General features: G+C 37.9%; 1 protein-coding gene across 1 annotated transcript in view; it reads right to left on the bottom strand.

The window, feature by feature from the left end:
* Positions 1 to 11,673, bottom strand: part of LOC136842924 (uncharacterized) — a 103,663-nt gene extending 91,990 nt beyond the window's left edge. The window contains exon 1 of the mRNA XM_067110893.1: positions 10,671 to 11,673. Coding sequence (XP_066966994.1) covers positions 10,671 to 11,210 — 540 coding nt within the window. The 5' untranslated portion in view covers positions 11,211 to 11,673. The remainder of the gene's footprint in view (positions 1 to 10,670) is intronic.
* Between the last annotated feature and the right edge of the window lie 1,373 nt (positions 11,674 to 13,046).

Raw genomic sequence — 13,046 nt, 5'->3', positions numbered from 1 at the left:
TAAGTCTGTACTGAAACTTTAATAATTAAACAGAACAGACGGCTAAAGTAACATACATGAGATACACAGTGGCAATCCCTAATGCATGAAAGGACTGAACATGGAATCAAGGAAATGAATTACTGAATTCCCTCCTAGCCACTTAGCGCTTGCGAGAGAGAGAGAGAGAGAGAGAGAGAGAGAGAGAGAGAGAGAGAGAGAGAGAGAGAGAGAGAGCAGCCAGTGGATTTGAGGGGAGTGGGCAGATAACATTGAATTAGATTATCTGGTCTCGTGAGCCAGAATGCGGTTAGGCCGAAGTACAGAGACAGGTTCCAACAACGAAACCAAAACCATCATTTTAAATGGAGCTTTTGGAAAAGAGAGGAAATGGGAAAATTATGTGATAAAACAGAGAGAAAACACAGAAACAGAAACTACGAAAGAAGGGAAACGAGCAATCGGGGATTATTTGAATTAATCCAGACGTACAAAAAATGTTGCGACTTGTTGCTAGCGAGTCGGAGAAGCTTGGAACGTTTAGAAGAGTTTTGTGTGCTCTTGGAAATTAAAAGAATTTAATCTTTGTAGGCTAAGCTCTGGTTTCAAAAATCATTATTAAACGTTAATCTTAAGGTTTCATTAAGACTTTCCCGTACATACGTGGCCTCTGTTGTTTATAAAATAATATATGCATTGTTATAAAGTTTCACTCGAACACAGAAACGGGAAATTAAAAGGGAAATTTCATGGGTGAAACTGCTACCCAATATCGTCGTTGATGTGTGAAACTGTCTTCTTCTTCTTTTTCTTTTAACGTGTTTTTATTCCCATTTTTGTATGGGGTAAGCACGATGCCTTCTATAATCAAATATTCTATCCTTTGTTTCCTATTTTGTAATCAAATTTTACTTGGAATCTTCGTGAAATAACTAACTTCCTATTTCCTATTTTGGAATAAATCTTTATTTAATAGAATTTAATTGAAATAAAAAAAAAGAATGAAAATATTGTAGTTTTATATCCAGTGACAAAAATTTAGTATAGCCCTAGGTGGTAAAATTATTACATACATGAATTAAGTAGTTCTGTCAGTTACAGCCAGAGAGAGAGAGAGAGAGAGAGAGAGAGAGAGAGAGAGAGAGTTCTAAAGCTTTCTTTAATTCTCCCCCTCCCCCCCCAAAAAAAAAACGGGTGTCTGGTACTAGAAAGCTGTCTCACTTCGTTGGCCGAGTCAAGCGGTCCACACAAATCTTATTACACCTTTCTAACCCACTGCCAAACTTGGAACCTCTCTCTCTCTCTCTCTCTCTCTCTCTCTCTCTCTCTCTCTCTCTCTCTCTCTCTCTCTCTCCTCCCGTTACACGAAATGGGGACAGACCCGAATATCAAAGCCAGCACAATCAACAATAAAGGATATATACGTCCCATTTCTCCACCTGCTCTCTCTCTCTCTCTCTCTCTCTCTCTCTCTCTCTCTCTCTCTTCGTACGGTACAAGTCCTGGTTGCAGCAACTGCAAGGCCAATAGGTCTATGCATCTTGTTGTTGATATATCAGATTGCAGAAACTACATAATTGCGGGTACCCGTGATGCCCTGTTTTGACTTATGCACTTACAGTCAATATGTTGAGAAGTATTTGATTTCATTTATATTTTTCCAAATCACACAAAAATAACTGTTGTTGACGAAGAGTTCATTGACATTAGGCCTATAGGCCTACATCGTCTGGCTTTTAGTGAACTGCTATAAAAACGTTGTTTGTCAGTGCCCGTGATGTGTTGTTTTGATCTAGCTACTAACAACCAAGTTATTCAGAAGTACTTGATTTCATTTAAAGTTTTCAATCGCAACAACAAGAACAACAGTTGTTGTTGTCGATGAAGAGTTCATTGCCTATAGGCCTATATTGTCTGGCTTGAAGTGGTGTGCTATAAGCTGCGTTGTTTTTCATCTTGCCTACCGAGTTGATTATGAGTCTACATACTAAAATACTGTTGTTTAACGATGTTGTTTTCACTTACTTGCCTAGGGTAGTGTTCTATTATAGGTCTACAAAACTGCGATATTGCTGTTTAACGATTTTGTTTTCTCCTACTGCGGTTCACCTATCATGTCTCCCACAGTTGTTACGCCGTTATAGATGGATCCTCCTCTTTACTAAGAGAGAGAGAGAGAGAGAGAGAGAGAGAGAGAGAGAGAGAGAGAGAAACATCAAACAGTCCACGGAACAAAAACATTTCCGGGAATGCTGAAAGTGAGTGACGGAAGGTCTAATGCCACTAAACAGGTCGATACCAATAGGAATAGGCAACTAGTTTTCGTACACCAGACTCTGCACATCTCTCTCTCTCTCTCTCTCTCTCTCTCTCTCTCTCTCTCTCTCTCTCTCTCTCTCTCTCTCTCTCTCTCATTTCGTACACCAGACTTTGTTTATGCGAACTGCAGCAGCTCTCTCTCTCTCTCTCTCTCTCTCTCTCTCTCTCTCTCTCTCTCTCTCTCTCTCTCCTCATCGAGTAAGGGTACCTGTGTTTGAGCCCTAGACCGAGCATAGTTTTCATACACCAGACTTTGCATACGCGAACGGCAGCAACTCTCTCTCTCTCTCTCTCTCTCTCTCTCTCTCTCTCTCTCTCTCTCTCTCTCTCTCTCTCCATCCACCCTCCTCTGCTCAAAACCGAGGAACCTGTATTTGATCCCTAGGCCGAGCGAAGAAAGGAAAAGTATAGGCGTTTAAGGCGAGTTTCTTTAAAAAGGAATGATGAATGAATTACGCCTTTGGTTGTTATTTATTGTAGATTGCAAAAAGAGGGCAGAGAGAGAGAGAGAGAGAGAGAGAGAGAGAGAGAGAGAGAGAGAGAGAGAGAGAGAGAGGTAACAGATTTAAGTGCTAAGTACTCAGTCATAATGCATCCATTATATCATAACCACGACCGCTAAGCCCTCGACGAGGTAATCCACGAACCACTACATGCCAGATATTCACCTCATCCTCTGCCACACAAACAAGCTTGCCCGCGCGCGCACAAACAAAAACAAAAAACAAGCGCAAACACATTCCTGTAGGCCTAAGGAGCTTATTGAAATCCCACAGTTCGAGCATCAATACTGAGCAACGGTATTTGTTTTTGTACGTAAATGTACGTGCTGTATGTTTTTGTACGTACGCTAATGGACATATTATCAGCATAAACCAGTCATTGGTCAATACAAGGAACGTCACCTTATCAATATGAGAGAGAGAGAGAGAGAGAGTCAATGTACAGGAATACAGATCAGAATGAGAGAGAGAGAGAGAGAGAGAGAGAGAGAGAGAGAGAGAGAGAGAGTAAATGTACAGGAATACAGATCAAAATATGAGAGAGAGAGAGAGAGAGAGAGAGAGAGAGAGAGAGAGAGAGAGAGAGACTTAAGATACGATTTGCAGTAAACAATCGTGGAATAACAACAGACATTTTCTAAAACAATCTTCAAAGTATATTTTTTCACCTTCTACTGCGTCAAAAAAAATCCCGAGTGACGCACAAATGACGCATGACAGACGCAGGAATGACGCATCGCTCACTACGAAAAGACGCACACACACTCTGCGTGATACATTAACGTAATAAGTGCGGGTGACATAAGTTCCGACACTCGCAAACTTTTTCATTGAGTCATTTCACTTTTATGGCTCTCTCTCTCTCTCTCTCTCTCTCTCTCTCTCTCTCTCTCTCTCTCTCTCTCTCTCTCTCTCTCTAATATTTTGATCTGTGTCCTCTACATTTCTCTCTCTCTCTCTCTCTCTCTCTCTCTCTCTCTCTCTCTCTCTCTCTCTAATATTTTGATCTGTATTCTCTAATATTTTCTCTCTCTCTCTGTCTCATTCTCTCTCTCTCTCTCTCTCTCTCTCTCTCTAATATTTTGATCTGTATTCCCGTACATTTACTCTCTCTCTCTCTCTCTCTCTCTCTAATATTTTGATCTGTATTCCCGTACATTTACTCTCTCTCTCTCTCTCTCTCTCTCTCTCTCTCTCTCTTTTCTCTGTATTCTCTCTCTCTCTCTCTCTCTCTCTCTCTCTCTCTCTCTCTCTCTCTCTCTCTCTCTCTTTGATCTGTATTTCTGTACATTTACTCCATCTCTCTCTCTCTCTCTCTCTCTCTCTCTTTGATCTGTATTTCTCTACATTTACTCCATCTCTCTCTCTCTCTCTCTCTCTCATATATATTGACCAGTATTCCTGTACATTTACTCTCTCCCTCTAATATTTTAATCTGTATTCCTGTACATTTACTCTCTCTCTCTCTCTCTCTCTCTCTCTCTCTCTCTATCTATCTCTATCTTGATCTGTATTCCTGTACATTTACTCTCTCTCTCTCTCATTTTGATCTTTATTCCTGTACATTTCTCTCTCTCTCTCTCTCTCTCTCTCTCTCTCTCTCTCTCTCTCTCTCTCTCTCTCGTCTCAAGTATGCAAATTTCTCAAGAAACTGAACCTAACGTACTTTCCAGTCAAGGTTCAAACGGAACCTTTACATTAACTGATATATACACATTCTATACCAAGTGCTTTTTTGTAATGATTTCATAATAAAATTAAACAATGAATCAATTAAAATGTGCAAAATAATTATCATTTAATGTGACGTATTTTTGGAAAAATTACCACTTTCTATTTTAATGTGATGTATTTTTTGAAAAAATTATTACTTTCTAAAGTAAAAACAAAAAATCACAAAATATTTGTAGACTGAAATAGGACCATCATTTCTGAATGGTTAAAAAGTAGTTACGGAAATTCAAATGCAATGATACATAATTCCCTATTAACTGCATCATTATTTTCATGAAAGTTGCTCTATTTAACTTCACTGATTGTGGACCCTCAATCGAAATTATCCTAACGATAAAGATTTGAGAGAGAGAGAGAGAGAGAGAGAGAGAGAGAGAGAGAGAGAGAGAGAGAGAGAGAGAGAGAGAACAATTTTATAAGAGAATTGAAGACTTAGAACTCAAAAACCAACCTTGTTTGTACACCCCAAATAATCTTGTCTTATAGAATCAACGTTGACACCACTGGACGGTGGCCGGTAATAAAGTCAGAGGAAAAAAGTCAGAGGAAAAAATCAGAGGAAAAAAGTCACAGGAAAAGAGTCAGGGGAAAAAGTCACAGGAAAAAAGTCACAATTTTGGCTAAGAAAAAGAGTCACATGAATTTATGGTGGCCGGTAATAACGTCACAGGAAAAAAGTCACAATTTTGGCTAGGAAAAAATTCACAGAAAAAAAGTCACAATTTTGGCTAGGAAAAAAGTCACAGGGAAAAAAGTCACATGAATTTATGGCGGCCGGTAACAAAGTCACAAGGGAAAAATTCACAATATTTCCTGGGGGTCATTATCTTTCTGATATTTACAGTCCTTTGTTTATGTTTACACGGAAAATCCCCAAGGGGCTTGTGCTAAACACGCCGCAAAGGTGGATACATACCGGGTTAAAACCCCTTGGGGGTCACTCTAGCAAAGATCATTGTGACTTGTATATATCATATACAAAATGTCATTTTGATGAATTTTTCCTAGACAGAAACCTAAACACGAGGAAATTCACATATATAACATATATAAAATGTCCTTTGGAGTAATTTTTCCTAAACAGAAAACTAAACCTAGAAACATGGACATATTTAATATATATAAAATCTTTTACCTTAATTTCTCAGTCCAATTTTGCCAAAGTAATTCGTCATATAACAAAAATCTACGACTTATCTGCTTTTGATTAGTTTTTTCCTAAACAGAAAACTAAACATGAGATAATGAACATATCTCATACATATAAAACCTATTACCTTAATTCTTCAATCCATTTTTGCCAAATTCGTCACCGAGGGGGGCCACTTGTCACAAAAACCTAAAACTTTTGTCCTTTTAAGTAATTTTTACTAAACAGAAAACTATACGCGAGAAAATGCACCTACATAACATATATAAAATGTCCTTGGAAGTGATTTTTCCTAAACAGAAAACTAAACACGAGAAAATGGACATATATAACATATATAAAATGTCCTTTTCATTAGTTTCCCTTAACAGACAACTAAACACGAGGAAATTGGACATATATTACATATATATAAAATGTCCCTTTGATTAGTTTTTCCTAAACAGAAAACTAAACAGAAAATAACAAATAAACAAATGTCCTTTTTGAGAAAAATGGATAATAAACTCGAGAAAATGGACATATCTAATACATATAAAATGTCCTTTGGAGTCATTTTTCCTAAACATAAAACTAAATGCAAGAAAATGAACATATATAACATATATAAAATGTCCTTTTGATGAATTTTTCCTATACAGAAAACTAAACACGAGAAATTGGACAAATATAACATATAAAATGTCCCTTGGATTAGCATTTCCTAAACAGAAAACTAAACACGAGAAAATGGATATAAGTATATATCATATATAAAATGTCCTTTTAATTAGTTTTTCCCTAAACAGAAAACTAAACACGAGAAAATGGACATATATTACATATATAAAATGTCCCTTCGATTGGTATTTCCTAAACAGAAAACTAAACAAGAGAAAACGGACATATCTAATATGTATAAAACTTTTACCTTAATTCCTCAGTCTATTTTTGCCAAAAAAAAATTTCGCCACTGAGGCCACTTCTCATCACTTAGAGAAACCAGGGTATACCTGACCTGTCCAGAGAGCCGTCTTCCCAGAGACACTATACACTGTCCTTTGTACCCAAGAGAGTGTCCGGACTCCTTCAGGAGGCGCAGGGAAGCGAACTGGTATATTCTCGATCGGTTATAAATTTAGGCAGATTCTGGTTCTCCACTGAGCTGAGCTGACGGTATTTTTTTACATGGTGTGACCAATAAAATCTCTAAAGTAATGGCTGGTCTCAGGTACCGACAAGTACAGAGTTAAACTTTTCAATTATTTTTTTATTGTTGTTGGATAATTCTGTGACTGGACGTATATTCCTTGAGGCGAGTTTGATAACGGTACGTAATGTTCCCAAGGTCGGGGCTTACCGTCTCGACACTCATTGCATTACCGTTATTTCTGAAGGACATATATATGAGTGTGTGTGTGTGTGTGTGTGTGTGTGTGTGTGTGTGTGTGTGTGTGTGTGTGTGTGTGTGTGTGTACGTACGCATGGACAGAGAGAGAGAGAGAGAGAGAGAGAGAGAGAGAGAGAGAGAGAGACGCCCTTCGAAAACAGGATTGAAAAATGAAAGAAAACATTAAAAACATTGAAGTACTGAAAGCAATAAGGTTTACATTACATCATTAAGAATAAGAAAAATATGAAAGAAAATAACGTAAAGAACAACCAAATAACAATTACGAGTTCGAAAGAGAGAGAGAGAGAGAGAGAGAGAGAGAGAGAGAGAGAGAGAGAGAGAGAGAGAGAGAGAGAGTAACAAAAGAGGCAATTAGGAACTGATAATGAGAGTGTAAAGTGGTATAGAAGATGGAAGAACACAGTAGTTTTAATATATTACAAAAGAATATGAATTAATTTCATAAACATATTATCTATCTATCTATCTATCTATCTATTCACCTTAATGTTCTTTAGAAGTTTGAATTTCACTCAGTGGCCCCTGTGGTCTTAATCCATATGAACAGGGGTTTAACTTCTGAATAATAATAATAATAATAATAATAATAATAATAATAATAATAATAATAATAATAATAATAATAATAATAATAATAATAATAATAATAATAACAAGATGAATGTGAATAGGCTAACTAATATGAGCACGGGTTTATCTTCCGAATAATAATAATAATAATAATAATAATAATAATAATAATAATAATAATAATAATAATAATAATAATAATAATAAATTTTTAATAATAATAATAATAATAATATAATAATAATAATAATAATAATAATTTTTATATAAGGGTTTATCTTCTGAATAATAATAATAATAATAATAATAATAATAATAATAATAATAATAATAATAATAATAATAACATTCGATATGATTAATTGGGTTTTATCTTCTGGATAATAATAATAATAATAATAATAATAATAATAATAACAATAATAATAATAATAATAATCACTCAGCATCAGCATTACAAAATAAAATATAACTCAGATTAACCAATTTAACTAGTGATTACATTTTAGCCTCCAAACAGCATCCTAATCCGATTAACACGGGTCCCGATAAACTAATTTAATTAACCTAATCTGTACAATGAATCGGAGAATCGAAGAATCGAATGAAAAATGAAAAGAACAAAAAATTCTTTTTTCATTTATGTTCATCTGTGACATAACCTGGAGTGTCTTTGATTCCCGGAAGTTCAAGCGAAGATGCAATGCTCTACTGCCCTAATACTATTCTTCTTCTTTGCATTTTAATGAATTTTTATCTATTTGTCTATTTACTAATTTATTTATTTTTTCTTTTTTTTAATAAGTGGTATCTCTTTCTTCTTCATAACGAACACCATAATATTCTTTGGGAGCTTGAATTTCAAGTCACTGGCCCCTTTGGTGGGCTTGTTCCATATGGATAGGTTTCATCTACTGAATAATAATAATAATAATAATAATAATAATAATAATAATAATAATAATAATAATAATAATAATAATAATAATAATAATAAACTAATTTGTTTAAGCAAATCGTCTCCGAAAGTCTTGTTTAATCTCAAAATGACAATTTAAGTCACTGGGTGTTTTTGTGACTATGTGACACTTATTGATTGATTTGCTTGAGCAATCTGGCGTCGGGGTTTACCGAAAACGTTTACAAAAATTCTCCTGGCTGTTTTCAAAGCTTTGATGAAGAATTAGGCTGGACTGAATTAGGTTAAATTTGGATATAATTAACATGTCGTTAGCATTAAGAGATAATATGGATATTTTCAGGTAATCGCCCAGTGTATAAATCTGTTTGTATAATTATAAGAGAAATATCACAACTAACTTTGTATTATATTTATATATATATATATATATATTTATATACAGTGTATATATATATATATATATATATATATATATATATATATATATATATATATATATATATATATATATATATATATATATATATATATATACTTCCTCCTTTCCAGCAACAGACTTCAGATGCTTCACAAATATCTTGGGAGGGTAAATTTGCCCAAATACATTTGACGGAACATTTCAATAATAAAAAGAAAATTAAAAAGGAATTACTTATAGCCAGGTTCTTTAAACAACAAAACAGTTTTATTCATTAATCACAAAAATGTTCTTTTTATTTATTAAGCCTCTTTCCTTTGTTAGAAATTCCTGTTAGAAATTCTCACAATATTTTTCGTCTTGTGACACAGTTCTCGAAATGGAATATACAGCGGAATATAGAGTTTAGGCCAAAGGCCAAGCATTGGGGCCTATGAGGTCATTCAGCTGTAGAAGGGAAACTGACAATAAAAGGTCTGAAAGGTGTAACAGGAGGAAAACCTCAAAGCAGTTGCACTATGAAGTAATTGATAGGAAGAGGGTTGATAGCAAGATGGAAGAAAGATAATATGAATGGAGGTACAGTAAATGAAACGAAAGGGGTTGCAGCTTGGGGCCGAAGGGACGCTGCAAAGAACCCTTAGTAATCCCTACAGTGCACCCCGTGAGGTGCACTGACGGCGATAACCCCTTACGGGGCACAGTTCTTGACTGTAGGTAAACTTCAGACTTAACATGACCAATACAAAGTGACCATTTTGTCTATTTACTTTTTTCCAGAATTACACCAGGTTTGACGCCAGTGGCACCATTTACCTGCTCAGAGAAATAGCTGTTGTCTCAGTGGTTCATTGTGGTATCAGCTGTTTCCTCTCTCTCTCTCTCTCTCTCTCTCTCTCTCTCTCTCTCTCTATAACGTAGGTAGGTATATGTATTACATATTACATATTACGGAAGTAAATATACATGAAACTTTTGCAAAGCCTTCAAAAGATAGCCAACCACTTTTACACTTGGTTTGCTTTGTTGTAAGAGAGAGAGAGAGAGAGAGAGAGAGAGAGAGAGAGAGAGAGAGATTATCTGACCTTTCTCTCTTTATACCCGCTTCCACTCTCTCTTTGTCTGTCGCTGGATTTGACCTATTTTGCCCCGATCCTCCTCCTTGTACTCGAATATAACTCTTCGTACCCTCTCTCTCTCTCTCTCTCTCTCTCTCTCTCTCTCTCTCTCTCTCTGTTTCTCTGTTCCTTTCAAAACAAAGCTTCTTCAATAATAAGGTTGGGGGTCCATTTTGGCTTTTGGATTAAAGGGTAAATTTAAGTCTTTGAAAACGTTAACATTTTTAGCAGCGTAGTAATCCACTCTGCCCCTTTCTTTCTCTCCCCTTTTTTGTCCCTCCCCCTTTATTCCCTCCCTCCCCCCAAAAAGGGCCTGGACTTTAAACAGCCCATGAACAGCCTTGCAAAAAAAAATAAACAGACTCCTTTATAAAGGATAAATAAAAAAATGAAAAACAAAAGTCTTTGAAAACGGTACAGTTTTTAGCAGCGTATTAAATCCCTCTTTCACTCCTCCCCCTTTCTCCCTTCCCCCCACACCCCAAAAAGGGCCTGGGCTTTAAATAAACTCCTAAAAAACATAAACAGACTTTTCTATAATATTCTGGGGGGACCTGAACTGACCTGAGAAGCCTCCAGTGATCTGACGTTGGCATAATCCGACGAAACACTTTTGCTTTTACACGACGCCTGGCGCTTGTGTTGGTGAGGAGTCTGCTGTTGCTGCTGCTGCTGCTGTGGCTGCTGCTGCTGTGGCTGTTGCTGTGGCTGTTGCTGCTGCTGCTGCTGTTGCTGCTGCTGTTGCTGCTGCTGCTGCATGGACTGAGCCGTCGTTGTTATCGTCGCAGCTCCGCTGTTGTGATTATTGGGCGCGCTGCTGGCCATTTCCTCCTCCTCCTCCTCCTCCTTCGTCGGTAGTCCGATTTCGTCGCCGCCCTCGGCAGCCTCGGTGGCTGCTTCTGGACCACCTCCTTCTCCTTCACCTCCTTCTACGCCTCCTCCTCCTCCTTCGGCAGCAGCAGACGCAGTCACACTCGCCCCCTTAAATCCCACGACGACGAAGGACAGAGGAAGAAGAGCCCAACGACGGAAGCCCCACCCGGCATAGTAGGAGAAATAAACGGAGCCGAGTCGTCCACACAGACACAAAGCAAACCATGTCATTCGGGAGCAATTATTTTCGTATATCGGCGAATCGCGGCGTCTCGACAGCTTAGACTAGGAAGGGGAAGGAAAGAGGAAGAAGGAAGGGGGAAGGAAGTAAAAAAAAAAGGGGGGGTACGGGCAGGGGCGAACAAAAGGAAGGACTTCGAGGAAGAAGAAGAAGAAGAAGAAGAGGTACAGGAAGAAGAAGAAGAAGGAACACCACCACACCGCACTAGTTACTACGTGACTGCCATGATCGTCGTCATCTTCAGGAGGAGTTGGCCTTTCTTATTCTTCTTCTTCTTCACGCCTAGAGCGAGAGACGGCCGGCAGGCAGCTCTTCGGATAATATGTATAAAAAACAACCCCCTAAAAAGGGCTTCCTCGGGAGGCACAAAGCACGAAGGTATGGGACGAGACGTCACCGTCGGAGGAACACCACCACCAACCACCTTTTCCCCTCGGAGGACCCAACACAACTGTGGTGGTGGTCGTGGCTGCCTCAGCCTTGGCCTGCCTGGTGGAGGAGGAGAAGGAGGGGGTTGGGGAAGCAGAGGGAGGGAAAGAGAGAGAAAGAGAGAGGGGAGGGGGGAGGAGTGTCGTCTGCAGCAGCTGTCACTCTGAGAGAGAGAGAGAGCGGGCGAGCGCCGAGGTATCGACCCAATGAACCCTAACGTCTATCCTCTCCACTAGATGGCTGTTGAAGCCCCTTTTCCCTTCTCTTATACTCACTTCTCTCTCTTTCTCCCTCCCTCTACTTTCTCTCTCTCTTGTATATCAAGACTTTCATGTTCTCCAGTCAAGACTTTCTCTCACATATCGAGGAGAAGGTCGTGGAAAGAAAGCTGCGGGTATAGGTCTAAAGATAAGGTTCACAAACGGGAGCGTTTTATTCGACTTACAAAAGATACACGTAAACATAAAGTGTATCATACTTTTAAAAGTTTGTAACATTGCTTGGAGGGCCTCTATATTCTCCACATTCTTATCCTTCATTAATAAGGAATCAGCTTTGACGTTTGCATGATTACTTCAGCCATTTCGCCTTCGCATAACCATGCAGAACGTACCTGCCCCCTGGAGAACTGTTTACGTTAACAAAATCTTTTTAATTTTTCCTCTCTTTCCTACTTACGTGAGATTTCCGTCATTCGTGTGAGATTAAACACTTAGAGAATTCTTTAGCATCTACGTTATAACTATTGATAACACGAAACAGCGCATAATCCATAAATTTTAACGTTTTCAAAATAAACTGATACGGCCTGGGAGCGACATTCGTGGGTGGTGGGAAAACTCTACGGTATTAGCACTTCATGTTTCAGTTACCAAAGGCCCCTTGGTTTCATTATATATATAAATTATATATATACACTGTGCATAGTCTTTTGGGAACATGAATTCCGTTTTCAATTTCACCTACCTGGTTGGAATTGCACCCAGAATCGTTTCACTTCTTAGGATTTGTTGCTGACTCAGGCCGTAAAAAGTACTGCTAAGTTATGGTGGGTCCAAAAATACTAAGAAAAGTTTCACAGTTTCTCTTAAATTTATTGCTGATTCTGTTCATGGGAAGTACTATTGTCCAGTTATGAAGGGTCAAATTATACTCTCAAAAATTTTCTCAACTTCTTTTTAGCTGACCTGAAAAAAAGCTTAAAACTTTCCTTCAAGGTGATGTTTGGTTTTCAGAGGGAGGGAGTGGGTGTGTCACGTCCCTCGAAAGATGTCCCAGCTGATTCACGAAAGCCATTACTCAAGGACAAGAGTGTGTCACACACTGGACTGGACTGGACTGATCAGAAGACTGCTCACATCATTACTTCTTAGTTTATTGTCTAGTATACTCTGTCT

This window comes from Macrobrachium rosenbergii, chromosome 10, assembly GCF_040412425.1.
Source record: "Macrobrachium rosenbergii isolate ZJJX-2024 chromosome 10, ASM4041242v1, whole genome shotgun sequence".
NCBI lineage: Eukaryota > Metazoa > Arthropoda > Malacostraca > Decapoda > Palaemonidae > Macrobrachium > Macrobrachium rosenbergii.
This window is presented reverse-complemented; position numbering and strand designations above follow the sequence as displayed.